We start from the raw sequence: 24,002 nt of genomic DNA, 5'->3' as shown, positions 1-24,002 counted from the left end.
TTGTGAGGTCACAGACTTGGGGTTCTCCCTCAGGTTCCATGGACTTCTTGGGCCAGGCCACTGAGGTTATTGAGATCGGGATGGCTTGGCACGTTGGCATCTAAACCATGGTAAATGAAATGGAAAGATGCCTGGGGCATCCTTAAGGTAAGAAGGTGCAGGGCAGGGGCTGGACCTCCCAGCCCCCACTCCAGTGAATAGGGTCCCCCTTGCCCAGCTTCTTCTGCTCTGGGGGGGTGGTCTAGGATGTGTGAGTGACATAATGTGTGAGGCTCCCCGTGAATGGAGGGATGGTATCAGAAGCTGGTAGGGACAAAGGGGCTGGAGGCTGCAGCAGCCCACAGGACACCTCTTGGTCAGAAGTCTTAGGGAGGCTTTGACTCTAGAGGCCTGGAGGTTCTCCCAACCAGGCCAACTGCATGGGATGGGGAGGACTCGTTGGACTCAAGTGACTCTCGAACTTCCAAAGGCCCTGCCATCAGCCTCAGTGGAGGGAGTGTGGAGTCCTAAAGGGCTCTTGGTCTCTCGTGGGGCTTTGTCTTTCTCTTGGCCACATCCCTCCCTCAGACCCTGTTACTCTACCAGGAGTCTAGGGTTTCCTCCCCTGTAAAATGAGTAGAGGTGATTAGATGGTCTCCAAGCTCCCTTGGAGACCTGAGATCTCACAATTTCTTCCTTGGGACTTAGTTTTTCTCTCTCTACCTCTTGACCTCCAGGTCCCCTAGGATGCAAAGTTCTCATTATTAAAGTCAAATCTTAGTCAGTAGAACCTATTGGACTATCTGCTGTCCTGTGTGCCCAGGTCTGCGGATGTCCAGGCCCGCCTTGCCCAGTGGGTATGGGGGGGCTTCTGATTAGAGTGAGAGGAGCCTCTGGGGGAGAGACCTGGCCCCTCTTTATGTCAAGAATTCAGCTGAACTGGGCAGGAGAATGAGATGGGGTGGGCTGGGGTATCAGGAACCCCCCCCCACAAACTAGCAGGTCCCAGCCTTGCTCAGATTAATCTGTCTGGAGCTTTCCTCCTTCACAAGGGAAGCCAGCCTGTCTCCGAGGCTTCCCACCTCTCAGGGGTCAATGGGTCTCCTAATTTCTACCTGAAATTGTTCCCTGGGAGGGACTCCAGGGGGGGACAAGAAAGGAGGCAGGATACCTGAGGCCTAGGGCCAGCGAGAGGATCCTGGGGAAGCAGGAGCATGGGGAGGGGGCAGGATCCTGAATACCCCCTCCACTGACCCATCCTGTCTCCTCCAGTTTGTGGCTTCAGCCCCCAGCTCTCTTCTTTCTAATACCATCGCCTCCTCCAATCCTTCCTCCATCCCTTCTTTTTCTTCCTCTCTCCCTCCCTCCCTTTTTCCTTTTCTTGCTCCCTTCCCTTCCTCCCTCCCTCACTTCCTCCCTTTCGTGATCCCCTCACCAGGATCCCTCCGCAGTCTTCTCTCCATCTTGTTGCACAAAGGTAACAGGCCCCTTTCCCCACATAGCCCTGGTGGAAGCTCTTTGCTGAGCCTCCCCCTCCCCCAACCCCTCACCTCCAGCTTGCTCAGTTCTCCTTGGTCTGGTCCTCCTTCCCAGGGTAGCACAATCAGGACCCAACTGGGCCTTGGGTGTTTCAAGGACAACCCTAGCCCCCTACTCCGGGCCATCTGGGCCAGCCTTGAAAGGAACGCTTCTCATCAGTAAAGTGTGGAGTTTGGACCATTGGCCCGCAACGGAGAGGCCCATCAGTCAGCAGAAGCCAAAGTGGAGAAACCGCAAAGAACCTGAGGACCTCTGAGCACAGAGGCCCAGCTATCCATTCCCTGTCCAGGCCTGCTGCCCGCTATTTCCTTCTCCAAGGTAGGCTGAGCCTCTACAGCTTCCTGGGGTCTGACTGGACTTGGGCCACTGCAGGCCATGCCTGCTCCTGTCCCACATGCCCTTCCGCACACTGGGCCGGTCACACCTGCACACTTAGAAGGTAAGCTTCCGGAGGGCAGTCACTGGGTTTGTCTGGCATGTGTCTGCAGAACTCAACACGGGCCTGTTCCATGGCTCGCTCTCTCTCTCTCTCTCTCTCTCTCTCTCTCTCTCTCTCTCAGTCTGTCTGTCTGTCCTCCTCTCCGACTCTCTCTCTCTCTCTCTCTCTCTCTCTCTCTCTCTCTCTCTCTCTCTCAGTCTGTCTGTCTGTCCTCCTCTCCGACTCTCTCTGTCTCTCCTCTCTCTCCCCCTTTCTCTCCCCTTCCCCATTTGCTCTCCTTCATCCGTGTGGCGGTCCCTTCACCTGTGGCGTGCCACTATCCCTCATCCCTTCCCACCTTGAGTGCTTCTTGCTCCTCTTCCGGTCACCATGCTGGGGGCCTTTGTGAAGGTCCCTTAGTCAGTTGTGGACGCGAGGATTCTGAAAGCCCGAGCCGAGGAGGAGGCATTCTGGGTGGGGCCGCTGCTCGTGTCCCTAGAAAGGGACCGTGAAATGTTGAGTGGGAGTTTGGGGCTAGAAAGGTGTGGGGAGCTAGCTGTGGGGGGCCCCCCTGCTGACTGAGACGTGTCTATCTTGCCCTCGAATCCCTGGGGTCAGCCCTGTGCCCTAGGAGGAACTGGACCCTCGGGATCAGGGAGGGAGGCAGGGAGGCTGAAGTGGAGGCTGTGAGCTGTTCATCTGCACAAGGGCCAAGGATGTGTCAGCAGAGGCAAGGAAAGAGCTGCAGATGCTGAGCCCTGAGAACTGATCGACTTTGGGCATCAAGGGGGTATTGATTAAGCTCATGAGGCTGGGTGATGAAGAGGAAGAGGAGGAGGAAGCTAGAAGTCTGGAGGAGGACGGGCTAAGGAGGAGACAGAGGCGCCTTGGCCCAAAGCTCCCCGCTAACCAGAGGATGAGTGCAGAAGGTGCTGAGGCTGTCCATCTGGAGCTTAGGGGAGCAAAGCTGAGGGATCTGGGGCACCCATCCTGCTGCGCACCGCCTCTCCCCTCATTTGATTCAGAAGGCCAGCCCTCCAAGAGAGAAGGACTAAGGGGGTCTCCTGTAACCAGGGATCTGAAAGCACTCCCCACCTCACCCTCTGGAGGCCCCCGCCAGATTTGCCAAGAGGGATTTGGAAGAAAAGGGGGCTCTGGATGTATATTGGGGGGACCAGGGCTCAGGGTGGGTTCCTAACTGGTGCCCACTTTAAGTGGGTTTTAAAGGAGAGGAGATCATTCCAAATTCAAGGAAGGTCACTGCAAAATGCTCCAGGCCCTGCCTTTGTAGTGCTCAGCTGTGCCCCTGCGCCATGGGGGCCTCTATCCCAGCCAAGAAGTACAAAGCCTTGGAGCTCTGACAGTTCCGAGGTGGTCTCCTCCTCCTTCAGCTACACAAACCATCTTTGAGAATCTCCAGCCTCCCGGCTACTGCCCAAGGTCACAGAAGTTCACTCCTGGGTCCAGGTTGGGCTCTTGGCATTTCTCCCGGCACCAGCCATCCCCTGGTGAGGGGCTTCCACACCGACTCAATGAGGGAAGGAAGCCAGAACTTCAATAATTAAGCAGATGGAGAAAAGGAAGGTCCGGGCAGCCGGACCAGAACATGCTAGAAGCAATTCTTCTCCAGGACACGTCCCCTCTCTTCTGCCCCTGCCTCCTAAAGGCCGCGGATGGCTGAACAAGCCTCCCCACCCACTTGAGGAAGCATCTCTCTTACCGGCAGCCCCCTCGCCATTCTACAACCTCCAGAACCAATTTGAAATCCTCTAAGGCCTTCACCCCCTGCTTGGGGGAGCCTCCCTCCTCATCCCCCCCACTCGATTTCCCTTGGGGCTCTGCTCTGAATCTCTGATTCCTCTCCGGGAGATGGAGGATGGACACTGATTTGGAGTCTCCCCACTTAGACAGCAGCTCTTCCGGGAGGGGGTATTCTGTTATCCCGGGGCTTAGAGCAGTCTGGTATGTACGCGGCGCTTCATAAATGCCACTTGGTAGGGGGTGGCATAGTGGTGTAGTGGATAAAGCAGCGGCCCTGAAGTCAGGAGGACCTGAGTTCAAATCTGAACTCAGACACTTAATAATGACCTAGCTGTGTGACCTTGGGCAAGCCACTTAACCCCATTTGCCTTGCAAAAACTTAAAAAAAATAAATGCCACTTGGTACAAGAAGGTTGGAAGCAGGAGCAGGAGACCAGCACCCCACCGACAGCCGCACGGCAGGACGCTCAGCTCCGATGGCCTCGGCTCCTCTCACGGCTCAGTGACCGAGAGCCATGCCGAGAGACTTGGGACGGCCGTGCCCGTCCAGGGAAGACGCCGTGGAGTCTGAGTGCAGAGCAAAGCAGCCTGTGCTCACTGTTCACAACCGCTTTTGCGCCTTCCTCTCCCTCTCGTGGTTTCCCCTTTGTTCTGATCCTTCTTTGACAACATGACTGATCTGGAAACATGTTGGACGTGACTGCATGTGTATGACCTCTATCAGACCGGTCAGTGCTGAGGACGGGGCAGGGAAGGCAAAGAGGCAGAAACTGGGGACTCAAAAGCTTAAAAACTACGAAAACTAACTTTGCCTGTCATCGGGAAAAAATAAAATAAATCAGCATGAAGGACAAGTGGCGCAAGAGGGGCAGGTCTAGAGCCTGGAAAATGCCCAGTCAAACCCCACCTCAAACACTAACTGGCTAAGAAAAGTCCTTGAACTGCTGTTTGCCTCCGTTTCCTCATCTTGAAATGGGAATATTAGCAGCTGCTTGCCAGGGTAGTGATGAGGCTTAAACGAGGTATACTTTTTGGAAGGCCTCGATGTTTGTTGAGTTGGCGCCCAGCCCAGGAGGTGGTGCTCGGTTGGTTCAGTCGTGTCCAACTCTTCATGACCCCATTTGGGGTTTTCTTGGCAGAGATCATGGAATGGTTTGCTATTTCTTTTTCTGGATCATTTAACAGATGAGGAAACTGAGGGAGTACCCAGGATCACAAAGCCAGTAAGTGTCTTGAGGCTGAATTAGAACTCCAAGCTTTCTGCCTCTAGATGCGGTGACCTATCCACTGTGGTGCCCCCGGTGCCCCGGCAGCCACTCACCAAGGTTTTCTGTAATAGCCAGTAACTGGCCAGGAAACGACCAGCAGAAGAGCTACGACCCAAAGTGGGGAGTGGGGCTCTCCACTGATGCTACGCCGGGGGAGGCCTCTTCACTCCAGCTCTCCTTGGGGGGGTCCTGCAGATCAGGTCTACTTCCCTTCCCCCCCTTGCCTCCCCCAGCCCAGGGACAGGTGGGGTTCCTTGTCCCATGTGGCCAACAGCTGGGGGGACTTTGGTGGCCCGTGGTCTCTGATTTCTCACCTACCTTTTCTCTTTTCTGCTGGGTTCTGGAGTCCCTCATCTGGACCTGACCCAGCTCTGGCTCCTCCTTTGCCCACTCTCTCCACAAGTTGAGCCTAAATATTTACCTTCTGACCCCAAAGAAAAGAACCTTTATCCTGATGGGTGGAGATGAAAGGCCTCAAGAGGGCAAGGAGGGTAGATGCTGGATGGGAGCTCGGGGATGGGAGAAGGGACTGCCTGGTCTTTCCTCCTGGTCAGACGTCCAGCCGCCAGATCTGGTGACTTCCCTTCTAAAGCCCCGAAGCTGAGGGTTGGTTGTATTCTTGCCAAGTTCGATCTTTGCTAAATTTGTCTTCTCCTTGACCTCTTTTCAGGCTCCCTCTCCCCCTTCCTCCCAGCCCTTGCCTTCTCTGGCCCTCTTCTCTCCACTGCTGGGACGCCCCACTCCCTTGGTTCTCCACAGGCCTCCCTTTTGGGGCTCCAACCCTCTTCCCCCCAAACACAGGCATTCCCTGGTCCTTTCTCTGCACTCCCTCAGAAGCCTCACCCACTGCCCCAGATTCAACCAAGGTCAAGAAGCCCATCTCCCATTGCCCTGCCAGTGCTAAGTCTGCATCTGGGCATCCCAAGAACAAGGTCTTCTGCCTCCCTGCCTTTGGTCAGTGGTCTGTGACCATGACCTGTCCCCTGAGCGGGCATCCTCTTAGGCCTCAGCCTGTCCCCACTCTCCACATGTAGCCTCCCCCTTGTAGCCCCTCTAGCATGCCATTCCAGATCTGTCCTCAGCCAGCGCCATGAGTGGCTCCCCAGGGCTCCATGGCCTCTGTGCCCTCAAAGGTTCTTCCAAAGCCAGCACCAGCCCTGGCACCACCGCCCCCCCCCACCAGCTTAGCACTGACATACAGCAGGCGCTTCATAAAGGTTTATCGCCTCTGGCCATGTTCGGTTACCATGACGGACTGCTCTCTCTGGGGGTCTGTCTGTGGACCTCTGTCTGTCTCTGCAGAAGCCCTGCCGGGGGCTGCCCAGCTGGAGGCTGGCTCTGTGGTTAGCCCCTCGGCAGTTTCCTCCTCTGTGAAAGGAGAGGTTTCAGGGACCTCTGGGGTCTCTGCCTGAGATTTGGGGGAGCCACTGCTGGGATCCAGTGGGTGCTAAGGGTCAGCGTTTCTACTGGGGTGGCAGCCAGAGGAGAGGAGCAGAGGAGGGTCTTGGGCTGGGAGGAGGGTGAGATTCTGCTGAATGTCCTCTGGGGCAGTTAAGCCGGGCAATTGCCCCTTCTCCCTGATCAGATCTGCCCTTTGGTATTATGGCCCATGTTCTTCCCTCACCCATTGTGGCTCTCTAATCTGTCGACAAGGTTCATGCTCCACAGATAGCATGGATTGGAGACCCGGGCTCTCCCACCTTGGGGCGTTTGCAGACACCATCCCCGGCTCAAAGGTCACCTCTCCCATGAAGTCCATCCTTGGTCCCCATCATTACTGCCATTCTCTTGGACTAAGCCCTTTTATTTTCGGTTGTGTCCAACTCTCAGTGACCCCAATGGGGTTTTCTTGGCAAAGTTACTGAGGGGTTTTGTCATTTCCTTCTCCACTTCATTTTGTACATGGGGAAACTGAGGCAAACAGGGTTTAAATGACTTGTCTAGGGTCACACAGCTAGAAGTGTTGGAGGTCAGATTTGAACTCGGTGGCTCCTTGGGGACAGGCAGGCCCCTGCTCATGGTTCACATGTCTAGCGTAATACCTCACACATCAGCGGCACGTCTGTTAGCTCCTCCAATGGGATGGGATGGCTGGGGGCTCTCCTCTCCAGCCCCCTCCTGGTGCGGGGAAGGCCAGGGAAGTGGTGGCACATCCAAGGTCACTCAGCCAGTGAGTACCTGACTCAGGTGAGATTTGAATCCAAGCCCTCGGCCTGTCCCTGGAGGTCTCTAGGAGGAAAGGATGAGGTTTGTCCTTCATTCTCAAAGAAGATCATGACATCAGGGAGGTGGTGCCATAATAAGCGTGTGAATTGGATTGGGGGGGCTGGGCTAAGTCCCCAGCCTCACTTTCTCTTCTGGAGCCATCTGAGCCCAGTGGCCAGATAGGAATCCGGACGACTGGGGATGCCCTGGGTGGGAGGCAGTCAGGGTGAAGGGGCTTGTCCAAGGTCACACAGCTAGCGTTTGAGGTTGTATTTGAACATAGGTCCCTCGACTTCAGGGCCGGTGCTCTCACCACTGAGCATCTGTCTCCGTCAGGGGGTCAGGAAGTCCTGCCCCTGACCAGGCCCACAGGGTGACCCTGGGGGAGGTGAGCTGCTAAGCTGAGACAGGTCTGCTCTGGTCAAGGGGACTTCCTGAGCATGGGGGCGAGGAAGATCCTGACGGTCTGTGTGGGCTTCTGAGAGCCAGAGCGGGGTCCCAGACCTGTCCAGTGGGTGACCCTCGCAGGGCTTGGGGCTGAATGGCCTCCCTTCTGGCCTGTTCTTATTGGCCGAGGGGCAGAAGCAGGAGAGGCTGGCACAGAAGCTGGGCCAGTCCCCCGAAGGACCAAATGGGGGCGTCTGTGGCGGGGAGGACTAGGGTGCAGAGGAGGGGCCTTTCTTTGCTTCTGGGGAGCTCTGACCTGAGGCTGGGGGGCTGGCCCTCCCCCTTTAGACAGCAGCCCAGCCCCCTCCCCCCCCAGCCCAGCACCCAAGTCCTGGCCTGAGCTGGAACCACTAACCCTCCCCCACAGCCCCCAGCCCAGGCGCCTGCACTCCTTCACTAGAACCCCACGGGGCGGGGGCTTTGGGGGTGCCTGCAGTCATTGTAGCCGGGGGACCCTGGACCAGGAGAGCCGGGGGGAGGGGGGCCAAGCAAGTGCAGGGCTGTGGCTGGGAAATGGGGGCTCCACCCCCCTCTGGGGCCCGAGGTGACCTCCAGCTATTGGGGACCACCTCATCCAGCCCCCCTGGGGGCTACCAGGGGACGGGGTCTGGGGAGGGGGAGGAGCTGGCTGGTCACAAGTCCCCCACCCCAACCTGTTATGGGTTGTCCTTAGGGGGGTCGCCCCTGCCAGGCAGCAGTGGCCCAGGGGGTTCTCGAGGTGTGGGGGTAGAGTGGGGGGAGGGCCCCCAGCCACTTCACTGCCCCCCCTGCTGCTCCCCAGGGGCTCCGCTCCTCACCTGGCCCTCTTGGCACCCCGGCTTGCCCTAGGCATGGCCCCCCATGTTGCGGGGCCCCCTCCCGCTTCCTCCGGGTCAGTCTTCAGTGCCCCCCATCAGAGTCGGGGCCAGGGGAGGTCCACCCCCCCAGGTGCAGGTGGGACAGACAGAGGCAGCACCAGACCCCAATCTGGGCTGGAGGGGCCTTCCCAGGTCAACCCCCCAGGCGGGACACTACAACAGGCTGGCCCTGGAGGCAGGAGGACCTGAGTTTGGATCCAGCCTCAGACACTTAATAAGTCCTAGCTGTGTGACCTTGGCCAAGTCACTTAGCTCCATGGCCTTGCAAAACGCCCCAAAACAACAAAAAAAGAACAATACCACCGTGACATCACTTGTGACCATCTCAGGAGGGTCTCATAGCAACGGCTAAGCTGGGCATCGGGTTGGGGGGAAGCAGAACAGTCCAGTCCAGTTTACTTCCCTTCCTGTCTGCAGCATGAGCACAAGTCGAGTCCAGAGGCATTGGGCTCCTAAGTCTGTACGAGGCCTGTACTTAGTGCTGGGGATGGACAGAAAGACAAACCGGCAGGACAGAAACCCTCTCACAGTGAACCCAAGCAGAACAGCCCTGTGATCCCAACCGGGAGGTCCCAAAGGGCAGTCAAGCAGAGGTATCACTCCTCCTCCTCCCAGAGGCAGGGCCCTGGGGGTGCCGAGTGCTAGATGCGCTGAATGGCTCCTCTCCGAATCTCCTCCAAGCGGTGGCTCTTGAGTAGGGGGAGGCCAAGGTAACTGGAAATGAGGGGACAGAAAAACCAAGAAAAACATCGGCCTGAATGAGTCAGAAGAAGATGGACCACTGAGGGCTGAGATCCAGGGTGGCCCGTGGGAGAAACAAGGACTCGGAACAATCTGGAGGAAGAGGGGAGGGTCCTCCTCCAAGGGCCTGCAGCTCCTGGAGATACCAAGAGGAGAAAGCCACCGAGCATCTTCTGTGCATCAGCCGCCTCCCTCCTGGTAGAGGAGGGGACCTCTGGGGCAGAATGGTAGTTTGTTGGTTCCGCAGGAAACTTTCCAGGTTCTCCACCCCCCCAAACTCATCGAGCCGCCCCCAGCCTCCATCTAACCCGGCCTCCATCGTCTATGGACATGGTTGCGCACATGCTGCCTCCCCACGAGAGTGGCAGCTCCTTGAAGGCCGGGGCCAGGTTTTGTCTTTCTCTGCATCTGCAGCATCTGGTACACAGTGAGAGTTCAATAATTGCTGTGTGTTGATTGGCCGACTGGTTTTCCTTAACCCTCATGCTTTGTGTCCAAGGTGAGCTCACTGGGAAGGCCCAGGCCCAGGCCGACCTGGCCCAAGTTCTCGGCTTGTGGGATTGCGCAGCTGCTGCCAACGCCCTCCCCTCTCTCTTCCAGAGCCAACGGAAGTCTGAGCCTCAGCTCCTTGTGAGTCGGAGCCATGCTGGTTGCGCAGATCTACAGGGCTCTGGCTCACCTTGTCAAGAACGCCAGCAGCTCCCAAACTATCCAGAACATCATAAGGTGAGAAAGTGGGGAGGAACTGCTGGAGCAGTAGCTGGGGTGGGTGAGGAGGGCTTTGCAGCAGGGTGCACCCCGTCCGGGTGAGCCGGGCTGAGCTTCCCTCACCCCTCCGGCCCCCAGCCCAACAGAGGACCCGTCGCTTAGCCTGCGGTCCCTGGCCAGATCTGAGAGTCACTGATGAATGGGCCTGGCTTGGCCCTCATGCATGGTCAAGGTGGAGTCATGCTCCTCTTTCAGAGGCTCCGTCCAAGAGCCTTGGGAGATTTCTTAAGGCAGAGGAACAGGCACCAGGGGTGACATCACCACTCCCTTCACTGAACCTGAATTTCTCCTTATAATTTATTTTTTTTAATTTTTTTTAATTATTTAAAGCAATGGGATTAAGTGACTTGCCCAAGGTCACACAGCTGGGCAATTGTTAAGTGTCTGAGGTCAGATTTGTACTCGGGTCCTTCTGACTCCAGGGCCGGTGCTCTTATCCACCTAACTGCCCTCTCCTTATAATTTATGAGACACTACAACCCTTTGAGCTCAGGGCTATTATTATCCCCATTTAACATTTGAGGAAACCGAGGCAGAGGTGGAGAGATTTGCCCAAGGTCATACTGCTAGTAAGTTAAGGTCACAGAGACAGTAAGGGGCTGTCTGAGGCTGAATTTGAATTCAGTTCTCTGAAACATCAGAGGCAGGATTAGAAGCCAGCCCACCTCCCCTCCCCACCAACCCCAATCAGCTGCCTCTCAAAAGGGGTCCTCTCTGAGCAATGACCAGGCAGCACCGGCCCCGGAGCGGCCCGTGAGCTTGTCAGGAGGCAGCCATGGCCCTGAGGCTGCATCAGAGAATCCCAGGAGGAGGAAGGGGTAGCAGTTCTCCATCCTCTGCCCTGGTCAGACTTCCATGGAGCTGGAGCTCAGGCCAGCGACCGGCAAACTGGAGAAAGTCCAGAAGAGTGAGGGCAGCTCCTGAGGCCAGCCACCTGGGGCGCCTCTCTGATTCACTCTTTCAGAACCCCAGCTTTCGGGGCGACCCTAGAGCAGACCCGGTCAGCCCAGTCCTGCCTGGAGTGGCCTCTAGGACCGCCTGCCCGGGCCCTTGACTTGGCGCCTGCTCCATTTCTGTCGGCCTACCCTCTCGGCTCCGGTTTCCCCCGTTACAAGCCACCGGCAAGGTGGGCGAGCATCCTGAGTGCGCCCAGGGCCCTGGCCCTCTCCTTCATTGCTACCTCCTTCCTTGCAGGCCCAGCCAAGCACTCTTCAGTCCGCATTACACCGGAGCTGGCCAAAAGCCCTGTGTGGACAAAGGTAGACAGGTGAGCAGAGTCCCCGGCTATGTAGTCCCCCCGTGAGGCCGCCAGGGTCAGCCCTTCGGTCTGGGAACCCCCTGAGCAGAATTCTCGGCCTTTGCGGTGGGAGGGCCTTGATGGATTCCTTTGGTCGGAGAAGACTGTTGAGGAGCTGGAAACATTTCCTAGACCCTAACCAGGGGCTGAGGGGAGCGTGGTCGGCAAGAGAATCCCGTGAACAGAAACTGCCATTTTCCCTGCCTCTCGTCTGACCCCTTTGTGGGGCTCCTTCAGTCGGTCGATAAACGTCCATGTAGCGGGTTCTGGGGACACTGGCCACGATCACCAGCTGATCCAGGGGGGTCGTGCCCTGGGGACAGTGCCCCAGCCCCAGCCCTGGTGTCCTCTGGGATGCAGGTTCAGGCTTCTTTTCTCTTGGAGAGTTGAACCCCCATTGGCCCTGGTTGCTCTCCGTTTCCTCCAGTAGGCTGTGTCCCTGGGGTCCCTTTCCCTCCCTTTCCCCACCCTGTGGGATGCCAGGGTTCTAGAGTAGGTTCATTAACAGCTCTCCCCCTGGGTCATGCGCTTGAGTTTCCTTCACAGTTTGGCAACAATGCCGTGTTTGTCACCGGCTGTGACACAGGCTTTGGCCTCTCCATCGCCAAGCATCTGCACTCCCAGGGCTTCATGGTGTTTGCCGGCTGCCTTCACAAGGTAGGGGAGGGCCACATGATAGATTCCGGTGGGCAGTCCCCACTCCTCCCCTGCGGTCCCCACCTTTCCTGTGCCGCCCCAGCTCTGCACATCAATCATGGGCGCCATGATTCCAGGATCTCAAAGGCTGGCTGGGCAAGAGAAGAGTCAGGATGGGGACCTGGAGGGCCCTGAAGAGTCTAGCTCCTTCCTTGCTACAGCCACAGCCCACCCTTGGGACACAGTTGTCCCTTCTGACTCTCGGGGGTCAGGGCTCCACCTTGGTCTGCCCTTGTAGTCCTGAGAAGGGCCCTAAGAGGCCCCAAATCCCTATTTGACAGATAAAGAAACTGAGGATAAGACCTTGCCTGTAGCCAGGTTTCTGTAACTTCAGATTCTCATGGCTTTTACACAGACATTTTCAAACCTGGAAGCCCACATTCTGGTAGGCTCAGGCCAACACCTTGCCCCAGGCCACCTGTGCGCTCCCAGTGGAGGGCTGAATGCTCCAGGACTAGGCTGTTTGGAGAGTGGACTCAGCCTGAAGCCACTCGACCATGGCCTGGCTCTCCACACTCTCCCTGGAGGTCAAGGTCTCTGCTGGAGCTCTGGGTCTTCCTCCTGCCCCTTTCCAACCAGGGGCTTATCCCCCTCCTCATTCTCCTTTCTCCTTGGGCTTCCCTGGCATCTGCTTTGGCTGGTGGGCCTAAGGTCCCAGGCAAGAAGTGAACCAGCCAGAATCCATTCCCCCTGGAATTCTCCCTTTTTCTCCACTCTCTGCTGGCCCTTTCCCTTCCCTCCTCCTGCTAGCTCTGGATGACGACGGAGCAGGAAAGCTGCACCTGTCCCTATCCCCTAAAGTCACTGAGTTCTTTTTGAAAATTATTTATTATTTTATTTTTCTCCAGTTAACTTTTAATCTTCATTTTTAAAACTTTGAGTTCCAAATTCTCTCCCTTCCTCCCTCCTACTGCCCCACAAATAATTTGATATAGGGGATAAATGTATAGTCATTCAAAATAATTCCATAATAGTCATGATGTGGAAAGAAAAGGGCCCTCCCTCCCCCCCCCCAACAAAAGAAATCTCAAGAAAAATTAAACAAGAAAGAAGTTTCAGTCTATTCTGAAAGCCATCGGCTCGTTCTCTGGGGATGGACAGCATGCTAAGTCCTTCAGAGCTGTCTTGGGTCCCAGCATTGCTGAGAAAAACCAAGTCATTCACAGCTGATCGTCCTGCAACACTGCTGATGCTCATGTAGGTCTTTCCGAGTTTTACTGAGAGCATCCCATTTCTTGCAGCAGAATAGGATTCCATCATAGTCATGTGCCAGTTTGTTCAGCCATTCCCCGACTCATGGGCATCCCCTTCATTACCCAATCCTTGCCACCAGAAAAGAACTGTTTTAAATATTCCTTGTGCGTAGAGGTCCTTCTCCTTTGTTTGGCATCCCTTTGGGGACACAGACCAAGTAGTGCCATTGCTAAGTCAAAGGGTAGACTCGGTTATACAGCCCTTTGGGCAAGGTTCCAAATCACTCTACTGAGTGGTTGCCTCAGTTCACAAATCCACCAGAGGTGCATTAATGTTTCTCATATTCCCTATATCTCTTCCAATATTTTCCTTTTCCTTTTCCTTTTCTGTCCTTTGGGCCAATCTAATGGATATAAGGTGGTACCGCAGAATTGCATTTCTCCAATCAATATTGAGTTGAAACAATGTGCTATAGATAGCACTGATGGCATCTGAAAGCTTCATCTCTAGTGAGCATTTATCAGTTGGAGAATGGCTCTTTTAAAAAAAAATTGACTCAGTTCTCTATGAGAAATGAGGCCTTTATCAGAGTAACTTGCTTCACAATTTTTTTCACAATTAACTTTCCTCCACCCTATTCTCCTCACTTCCATTTGTTCTATCTCTCTCTCCTTTCACCCGGTCCCTCCTCAAAAGAGTTTTGTTTCTGACTACTCCCTCCCCCAATCTGCCCTCCTTTCCATCCCCCCTCGGCCCCCCATCTTATGGCTTTCGACTCTTATTTTCCTCTAGGATAAGATTGATTTCTATACCCAATCAAGTGTGTATGTTATTCCTCTTTGAGTCAGTTCTGGTGAGAGTAAGGTTCACTCACTCCTCCTCACCTCCCTCTTCTTCCACGCCATTGAAAAAGCTTTTTCTTGCCTCTTTTATGTGGGATAATTTACCCCATTCTATCCCCCCTTTCCCTTTCTCCCTATACATTTCTTTCATCCTTTAATGTTTTAGATTTCATAACTTCATATTCCGCTCACACCTGTTCACTCTGTCCATATGCATCATTCCTAACTGCCTTAATAATGAGTTTCTAGGAATGGCCAGTATCATCTTCCCACATAAGAATATAGACAGTTTAATATCATTAAATCCCTTATGAATTCCCTTTCCTGTTTACCTTGTTTTGCTTCTCGAGTCTTGAATTTGGAAAGATCAAATTTTCTGTTCAGCTCTGGTCTTTTCACCAGGAAGGTTTAAAGGCTGCTATTTCATTGAACATCCCTCTTTTGCCCTGAAAGAATATGTTCAGTTTTTCTAGGTGGTTGATGGGTGGCTGCCCTCTGGAATATTCTATATTCCAAGCCTGATGATCCTTTAATGTAGAAGCTACTAAATCTTGTATTATCCTGATTGGGACTCCACAATACTGCAGGTGTTTCTTTCTGGCTGTTTGTAATATTTTCTCCTTGACTTGGGAGCCCTGAAATTTGACCATAACATTCCTGGGAGTTTTCATTTTGGGATCTCTCTCAGAAGAGGATCAGCACAGTCTTACCATTTCTATTTTATTTCTGGTTCCAGAATTCATGATAATTTCTTTTTTTTTTTTTAGCTTTTTTTTTGCAAGGCAATGGGGTTAAGTGGCTTGCCCAAGGCCACACAGCTAGGTAATTATTAAGTGTCTGAGACTGAATTTGAACTCAGGTCCTCCTAACTCCAGGGCCAGTGCTCTATCCACTGCACCACCTAGCCTCCCCTTCCATGATAATTTCTTGAAAGATGATGTCTAGGCTCCTTCTCTGATCGTGACTTTCAGATAGTCCAGTAATATTTAAATAATTTCTTCTGGATCTATTTTCCACATCAGTTATTTTTCCAATGAGATATGTCACATTAACTTCTATGTTTTTCATTCTTTTGTCTTTGTTTTGTTTCTTGATTCCTCACAAATCCTTAGCTTCCGTTTGCTCAGTTCTAGTTTTTAAGGAATTAGTTTTATCTGTGAGCTTTTGTACCTCTTTTTCCATTTGTCCAGTTCCACTTTGTAAGGAGTTTTATTCTTCAGTGAATTTTTGTGTCTCTTTTAACATTTGACCAATTCTTTTCAAGGCATTCTTGTCTTCTTTGTCTATTTGCACATCTTTCACCTAGTCTGTTAAGGTGTTATTTTTTTTTTCAGTATTTTTGTGCCTCATTTACCAAGTTACTGGCTCATTTTTCATGATTTTCTTGCAGCACTATCATTTCTCTTCCTTATTTTTCCTCTCCTCTCTTGCTTGACTTTCAGGATTCTTTTGAGCTCTTCCATGGCTGAGACCAATTCATAGTTTTCTTGGAGTCTTTGAGTATATCTTCTGAGTGTGTGTTTTGATCTTTCTTGTCACCATCATAACTTTCTAAGGTTAGAGTTTGTTTTCCTTCTGTGGTTTGCTCATTTTCCCAAGCTATGACTTGAGTTTAATTCTTTGTTAAAGTAGGTCTCTTCTTTCAGGGTGGAAGGCACTTAGTTCCAAGCGTCTTTGGTTTGGGCAGCTTCTTTCACTTGCAAGTCTTCAGTTCTTCCAAGGTGGTCTGATCTAAGGAGAGGGGTTTACTCCCTTCCTGGCCTGTTCGCTGGTCTGTGTGTGACCACAAGCACCCTTTTCTGCCTTGGAATTGCAAGGAGGGTCCTCACTCCCCTGTGGCAGTGAGCTTTGGTGCAGACCCCAAGGCCTATCCTGGACAGTGCTCCACTACCATCGCGGAGCAGCAGACCTTGTCTGCTGTCCCTCCAAGTTGTCTTGGTCTGGAAAATTGTTTCCCTCCATCTTTAGGTGGCTTCTGTCAGACTTGAATTTGTTCAGAGGCATTATTTAAAGGCATTTGGAGTGTTTGGGGGATTGCTCATGGATCCCGCTGTCTTGGTATCTAGAGACTGTCTGAGAGATAAAGTGGGAGTGGGGAGCCTGGGAAACCCACGCTCCGGAGTGAGCCTTCCCAGCTCCCCCTCCCTCGGGCACTCCCTTGTTCTTCTGAGTCCAAGATGGTCTGGGCTCTCAGAGACCCCTGTCCTTACACCTCTCCTCCCCATCTGCACAATGGGTTCTGGGACCGGCAACTTGTGGAGTTAAAAGCGGCCACATAATCGAATTCCCAGGCATGTCAAGATCTTTCTGGATCCCAACTCCCCAAGCGTCTTTGCTCTCCCAGTTCCATGCTGTCTGGAAATCTGCCAACTCTACCATTATCTCTGCCACCAATGGACCTAAGACAGGTGCAGATCCTAGTGACCCCCCTGCTGGAGACCTCTCCCCAAGCAGGAGGTCTGGCTGCTGTAGGAAGCTCAGCTGGCTCTTGGGGATCCCAGCCCCATCGTGATGTTTTCAAGGGTTCTGCAGGGCAGTAGGGTCCGGGGCTCTGGACTCCCTCCTCCTTGTAAAGAGGTCAGGAGGCCCTTGGCCCTCATCTAGGACCCTGCTGCCTCCAGGCTTCTCCAAGCCCTTGGTTGGGAGGCACACCTCTCCAAATCCTGAGGGAGTGACAACCAACCCATCATCTCTCACCCAAGCTGGGGTTGACACTCGGGCTAAACCACTTGGGTCTGTCTTTTCCAAAGAAGCGAACACAGAACCCAGGAAGGGTTGGTGGTTCATCGTCCTTTGGAGCCCAACCCCATGTTTTGCAGATAAAAAAAAATTGAGGTATGCTTAGAAGCCAGTCTTTAGGGTCCTCTTCATGGGGGGCGGCTCCTGGAGGAGGCTGCAAGGCCATGCCCAGGGACATTGGAACTGGGGAGTTTGCCTGCTCTTTTTGGGAGCGCCTGCTGAAGGTGGGGAGCCCCATCTTCCTGCCCTGTCCACTGCCTTTTCAGCTGGTTCACTGCACCAGAGACCAGTCTAAACCCGGGTCTTCTGATGTGTGTCTGTGTGTCTGTGTGTGTCTGTGTGTCCCTGGAATAAGAGAGAGGCCGGTGCCAAAGAGCTGGATGCCCTGAATTGTAACCGGATGAAAACGGTTCAGCTCAATGTCTGCGACAATACTGAGGTGGATAGGGCTATTGAGTTCATCCAGGAGAACCTGAAGGAACCCCAAAGAGGTAGGCCAAAGATTTCCTCCAGTAAGAGATGAGGCCAAACTGGGCCCTCCCTCCCCTTCCCTCCCAGGATCAACTTAGCTTCGGGACTGTTTTTGAACATCTGAATTGTTTCCTATGCACCCATCCAACCCCCAAAGCCACCCCCTCACCTCCCCACTAGTAAATCCTCCCGTCACCTGGAATAATGACTTTGCCTTTCCAAATCCATGTGCATTTGGACAGGCTCCAACCCCCAGTGTGAGGTTCAGCAAACAGTAGGGGCCAAATAAGTGCCTGTCGATTGAATTGGATTGTGGAAGAAGGAGGGTCCATGGGAAGGGAAGTGGGAAGCTTAATCAGCTCCATTTATTTTTTCCCAATTGATATTTTTGTTTTTCCAGTTACATGTTATGAAAGATTTTCACCATTCATCCACTTGCAGACATACATTTATAAGATGCACCATTTCCTTCCCACTCCCCTCCCCTCCCCTCAAAGGGGAAAGCTCGAAAACCCCAGAGATGAAAGGGGTCTGAGGTCTGCCCATGGCCTCTCTCTCAGAGTTCAAGATCAGAGCGAGTTGGTCTGGCCGCCTCTGCAGCCCCCCAAGTCCCCTAGCCTAGAGGTGGCCGAGTTCTCAGAGGCTCGGCCAGGGAGACCGAAAAGGCCTGGAGACAGAGTGAGCATCCGTCCAAGCTTGCGGGCCTGGGGTCTCCTGGGGAGAAAAGACTGGAGAGAGACTGGGAGACCCAGAGTTCAAGCCCGGATGGTCCAAGGAGGAGGAGGGTGGACTCTGTCTCTGTCAGTGGCTGAGGAAGGCCTGGGATGGAGAGGCAGAGACCCAGCTGGGCAGGTGTGATCGGACCTCATCTTGGAGGCTTGGAAAGTGTCTGATGAGTTTGGAGCTGGGAAAAATCAGAGCTTTGGGCAGATGGGGGTGTCGGGAACTTGATGCTGGGTAGACTGGGAGCAGACTGGCCTGGGTCGGGGAGATAACAGACTGCGGTCATTCAGAGACCAGTAAACCTGCATACACTCATGGCCCCTCCTCCCTGAACCCCATCCCACTTAAGCCCCCCCAGCCCCTCTCCCTGAGTCCTACTCTCTCTGAGCCCCCCGCAGGCTCCCCCACCCAAGCAACCCCCTCCTCCTCTTTCTCCCAGTCCCTGGGTGGGCAGGAAGTGCCGCCCTCTGGCTTGTATCTACATGCCCGCTCTGCTTCTTTAGAGACTCCCTAAGGAGGCTGCATATTGGGTAGGCCAGAGGCTCTCGGGGTGCTTCACTTTGCTCTGGGGACCCCCTTGTTTTTCCTCCCCTCCTCCTCCTCGGCTCTGCCTCTGCCAGAGTTTGGAAAACAAGGGAGTGGGTCCTCTGGCCCCGCTTGGGGAGAGGCCTTTCTCCTGGCTGCCTCTCTGGTAATGCCAGGTGTGCCTCCTCCCCCCATTCCCACACATCCTGTCCACACCCAGGTTCATGTGAAGCTGGTCCAGGACACATGGATGTGGCCACGCCACCACGCTTTTCAAGGCTAGGAGAGCTCAGGAAATGTCCCACGGGGCAGTCGAGGCTCTGGTTCAGAGAGCCACGTGGCCGGGAAGTGTGTGAGGTGGGAGTGGGCCCCCACGCCTCATGCTGCGGCAGCCAGGGGCGCGGGCTGGGACCTCAGCTCCATCTCCAGGGAGCCATCCCTGCTTTATGGGGAAGCTCCTGAGCCTCAGGCCTGGCCCTGGCTGAGGGGGGCTCAGGGGTGTAGGAGGCACCAGAGCCTGTCCTCAGGGAGCTTCTAGTCTAGCTGGGAGTTAGGACAAGGACAGCTGGAGAGGGGCATCCTTAACTGTGAAGGGCTGCAGCCGGAGGCTCGGTGTTCAAATCCTGCCTGGGATGCTTGTTACCTGGGCGACCTCGGCAGATCCATCCCTTTGTGCGAGGGTGCTGTCTAAGCCTCGGTGGTCCCTGAGCCAAATGGGACCTTTAGCTCCCTCTAGTCTCCTAGAGACTATCGAGACCATGACTCTGGCTTTGCCGTCGAGGAGACTGAGGCAGAGGGAGGAGGCTACTTATGCAGCATCCCTCTCGCCTGGAGCACCTCAGAGGGAGCTCACCTGCAGCCCAGGCAGAAAACACTTTAGCACAGGATAAAGGGATGTGGATGGGGGAGTGGAATGAAAGTCAAGGACATCCTCATGCAAAGATGCAGAGGTGGAACTAGGTGGTGCCCGCTCTGGCCAGACCGTAAAGTGTGAGGCTGGAAGGCCTGACTGGGGGAGGGGGGCCGAGCATCCAGCAGGGGGTGGGGTGGGGGCACTTTCAAGGGCCTGATCTTTCTGGCTGTCTCCTCTGGGGAGACAGCGGGAAGAGCCAGGTCTGAGGCCCAGCTGGCACAGTCCCCCCTTCCTGGGCTGCCCATGGTGGTCTGGTCACCACAGCGCCTCAGCATCCCCATCGTCTCCCTCCACCACCCCCCAGGAACAGGAGCACTGCTTGTTGTTTCTTGGGGGTCAGTAGTGGCCGGGACTTGTCGTGCCCTGGTGAGAACCTCTGGCCACAGGACCTCACGGGAAAAAGGCGCTACCTGAGCCAGGTGTTCCCAGGAATCCTGAGGAAGCAATCCTTGAACTCTGCTCCCCTTCCAGCTTCCTGGGAGGGGTTACGTCCTCTTCCTCCACAGTGAAGGGGCCAAGGGGCAACTTCCTACTGGCACCGAGGTGTCTGTAGAGCCTGGGCTGGGCTGGGCCAAAGCAGGGGACCCGTCTCCAGAATGGGCAGGAGCAGCAGAAAGATTGAGCCTTGGTGTTACGGGATGTTCTGCCTCCCCCTTGCCACCCATGACTTCTGTCCCCTACTGAAAGCCCAGGAACCAAAGGGCAGCAAATGAAGATTGAACTTGGGAAGTGGGAAAGGCCGAGGGGAGGCCTGGCAGAATTTACTCTTTGTCCTCTGTTTGATCCCAACAGGAAAGGCTGTGTGTGTGTCCTGGTCAGTCCATAGACACAGACACACAGACACACAGACTCACAGACACACAGACACACAGACACACAGACTCACAGACACACAGACACACAGACACACAGACACACAGACACACAGACTCACAGACACACAGACTCACAGACACACAGACTCACAGACACACAGACACACAGACACACAGACACACAGACACACAGACACACAGACACACAGACACACAGACACACAGACACACAGACACACAGACACACAGACACACAGACACACAGACTCACAGACACACAGACACACAGACACACAGACTCACAGACTCACAGACACACAGACACACAGACTCACAGACACACAGACACACAGACTCACAGACTCACAGACACAGACACACAGACTCACACACACACACACACAGACACACAGACACACAGACACACAGACACACAGACACACAGACACACAGACACACAGACACACAGACTCACAGACACACAGACACACAGACACACAGACACACAGACTCACAGACTCACAGACACAGACACACAGACTCACACACACACACACACACACAGACACACAGACACACAGACACACAGACACACAGACACACAGACACACAGACACACAGACACACAGACTCACAGACACACAGACACACAGACACACAGACACACAGACACACAGACTCACAGACACACAGACTCACAGACACACAGACTCACAGACACACAGACACACAGACACACAGACTCACAGACACACAGACACACAGACTCACAGACACACAGACTCACAGACACACAGACACACAGACACACAGACTCACAGACACACAGACTCACAGACACACAGACTCACAGACACACAGACACACAGACACACAGACTCACAGACACACAGACACACAGACACACAGACTCACAGACACACAGACACACAGACACACAGACTCACAGACACACAGACACACAGACACACAGACTCACAGACACACAGACACACAGACACACAGACACACAGACTCACAGACACACAGACACACAGACTCACAGACACACAGACACACAGACACACAGACACACAGACTCACAGACACACAGACACACAGACTCACAGACACACAGACACACAGACACACAGACACACAGACACACAGACACACAGACACACAGACACACAGACACACAGACACACAGACTCACAGACTCACAGACTCACAGACTCACAGACACACAGACACACAGACACACAGACACACAGACTCACAGACACACAGACACACACACACACACACACCCCTCTGCCCTGCCGGGGGTGCCCTTCCTCCTCCCCTCTTCCTCTAGTCTTCCTTCAGAGGAGCCAGGCTCAGGAGCAACCCCTGGGAGAGCTCTGCTGTTGTGGCCCTCCCTGGCCCTTGGTTCATCTGTTTGATGACCTTTAGGTCTCCACCTGTAGAACAGTCTCACCAAGAGAAAAGCCTCAGTGGATGGAGCACCGGCTGGGGAGTCTGGAGGACCTGAGTTCAAATCTGCCCTCAGACACTTAATAATGACCTAGCTGTGTGACAAGTCACTGAACCCCATTGCCTGGCAAAGAACAACAACAAAAAAAAAGAACGACTTCTTTTTGTCTTTGCCCAGGTAGTCCTCAGCATACAGTGGGAGCTCAATAAACACTTGTGGGTTTCTTTTGGGGTGTTGTGATCCCTGAGGGGCCGAGGGCAGGCAGGCAGATGGGCCGGCCCTAGTTCTGCCCGTGTAGAGCCCATTCCTTTCTCCCCTGACCCATTGCAGGGATATGGGGGCTAGTGAACAATGCAGGCATCTCTACCTTCGGTGAGGTGGAGTTCACCAGCCTGGAGACCTACAAGGAGGTTGCCGAGGTGAACTTGTGGGGAATGATCCGGATCACCAAGGCTTCCCTCCCACTCCTGCGCAGAGCCAAAGGTGAGAAGACCCTCTTCCACTTAGTGAGCACCAGTGGCCCAGAGGAGCTGAGATGGGACACCCCCAAACCAGCCACCTGACCCTGGAGGAGAGGAAGGGAGCTGCCCAGGGGTAGACTTGAACTCCACAGGATAGATGCCAGAAGATGGGACCCACAGTACCTAGGGATAGGGCCAGCAGGAAGTTCAGAGAACACCTGGCCCAGCACCTACTCTGATCCCATTGGAGAAGAGACTTCTGATTCCCTGGGGAGAGGAAAGGGAGAGGGTACAGGCATAGCCAGCGAATAAGATTTGGATGTGAGCGGGAAACTGAAGCTGAGCCTAGGGGCTTGGTTGGGGTGTCCTCCCCAAAGATGAAAGGGGCAATGAATCTGGAGTCTGAGGCCTCAGGCTTAAATCCAGTGTGGTGGCTTGCTTCCTGTGATGCCCTGGACAGGTCACTTCCCCTTTCTGGACCTCAGTGATTCAGATCCTCCCTCGCCTGGAAGGCTGCCCTGGGTCCCCCCCACCCTTAGGTGGCCCACGGTCCTTCAGGATTAAAGGATGTTCAAGGCCCTCACAGTCTGATCTCCGATGGAGGCACCATATCATCTTTTGGCTCTGGGTGATCCAGGGAGCCTGGACCCCAGACTGCCATAGTTGAGGGCAGATGTCCTCTTGGTGAGGACAAGGTTTCTTCAAACTCCCACCAGAGCCAGGAGGGAGCTGGAAGCTGAGCAGTCCAGCTTGGACTCTGCCAGGGAGTCATTTGGAGACAGAGCCCTATGGTTCTAAGGCCACTTGACCCAATCCGGAGTCATCATAATCATTAGGGAGGGAGGAGGCCTGCAGGGCCCTCCTGACCACATGGCACTGGTGTCCATGTGGTCATCCGGTGGCAGTGCCCACATGGCTGGGGGTATCCTCTCCGCAGGCCGTATCATCAACATCAGCAGCATGCTGGGCAGGATGGCCAGTGCTGCCCACTCCACCTACTGCATCACCAAGTTTGGGATGGAGGCCTTCTCTGACTGCCTCCGCTACGAGATGTACCCACTGGACGTCAAGGTCAGCGTGGTGGAGCCCAGCAACTTCATCGCAGCCACCAAGAAGTACAGCCCCCAGCGGATCCAGGACATCGCCGACAAGATGTGGAACAACCTGCCCGAGGTGGTGCGTGAGGACTACGGTCGCCAGTACTTTGACGAGAAGATCCGCTACATGGAGACCTACTACAACAACAGCACCGTGGACTCCACGCCTGTGGTGGAGGCCGTCAACCACGCGCTGACCGCCAAGATCCCATACACCCGCTACCACCCCATGGACTGCTACTGGTGGATGCACCTGCAGACCTATACACCCGAAGTCTTTTCAGATATGATCTATAGCCCTTGAGAAACCTGGGGAGGTGAGGTCGGGGTGGTGGGCAACCATGAGTAGAGTCTTTGGTACGTTATCGGCCTCATTTGTCTTTGTCTTGGGGGCCCAGCCCAGAACATGGCCCTGGTACCTGGCAGGAGCCTGTAGCTCTGCCCAAGGGGAACGGTGGGTAGGCCCATGGAGGCAGACCCCAAACGAGTCCTAGCCCGCATTGCAAGCCAGAGAGAACCGGCTCTTACCCCAGCAGCTGGGAGGGACGCAACACTCACTCATTCTTTCACTCATTCACTTGTTCATTTACTGACTCATTCATTCATTCACTCAGTCGTTTATTCTTTCACTCACTCATTCATTTACTCAGTTTTTCAAGTGCTCACCACATGCAGCAGCAGCATCCTGCACCCAGCGCAGAGGGAAACAATTCTTCATTCAGGGGGTGGACTGAGAGCTGCCTGTCTTGCCCTCTCCCTCTCCCTCCATGTATCCAGTACTGGATGGAGC

At 54.4% G+C, this 24,002-nt stretch overlaps 1 protein-coding gene across 3 annotated transcripts; it reads left to right on the top strand.

The window, feature by feature from the left end:
• Positions 1–21: 21 nt before the first annotated feature.
• Positions 22–23,577, top strand: BDH1 (3-hydroxybutyrate dehydrogenase 1). Of its 3 annotated transcripts, XM_074190579.1 has the most exons (9): positions 22–147; positions 1,418–1,456; positions 1,573–1,836; positions 9,816–9,941; positions 11,178–11,250; positions 11,827–11,937; positions 17,107–17,242; positions 21,985–22,137; positions 23,053–23,577. In XM_074190579.1, the coding sequence occupies exons 4-9, from the start codon at positions 9,859–9,861 to the stop codon at positions 23,514–23,516; spliced, it is 1,020 nt and encodes a 339-aa protein (XP_074046680.1). In that variant the 5' UTR covers positions 22–147; positions 1,418–1,456; positions 1,573–1,836; positions 9,816–9,858; the 3' UTR covers positions 23,517–23,577. The 3 variants fall into 3 exon arrangements, with proteins under 3 accessions (XP_074046680.1, XP_074046679.1, XP_074046681.1); XM_074190578.1 differs by lacking the exon at positions 1,418–1,456; XM_074190580.1 differs by lacking the exons at positions 22–147; positions 1,418–1,456; positions 1,573–1,836 and adding an exon at positions 1,884–1,957.
• The last annotated feature ends 425 nt before the right edge of the window (positions 23,578–24,002 follow it).

Source organism: Macrotis lagotis, chromosome 6, assembly GCF_037893015.1.
Source record: "Macrotis lagotis isolate mMagLag1 chromosome 6, bilby.v1.9.chrom.fasta, whole genome shotgun sequence".
Taxonomy (NCBI): domain Eukaryota; kingdom Metazoa; phylum Chordata; class Mammalia; order Peramelemorphia; family Peramelidae; genus Macrotis; species Macrotis lagotis.
This window is presented reverse-complemented; position numbering and strand designations above follow the sequence as displayed.

Excerpts from the sequence above, each read along its gene's own strand:
- BDH1 (XM_074190578.1), top strand. The coding sequence starts at position 9,859 with ATGCTGGTTGCGCAGATCTACAGGGCTCTGGCTCACCTTGTCAAGAAC. Across the intron at positions 9,942-11,177 it reads ACTATCCAGAACATCATAAG|GCCCAGCCAAGCACTCTTCA; the intron begins GTGAGAAAGTGG and ends CCTTCCTTGCAG. Across the intron at positions 11,938-17,106 it reads TTGCCGGCTGCCTTCACAAG|AGAGAGGCCGGTGCCAAAGA; the intron begins GTAGGGGAGGGC and ends CCCTGGAATAAG.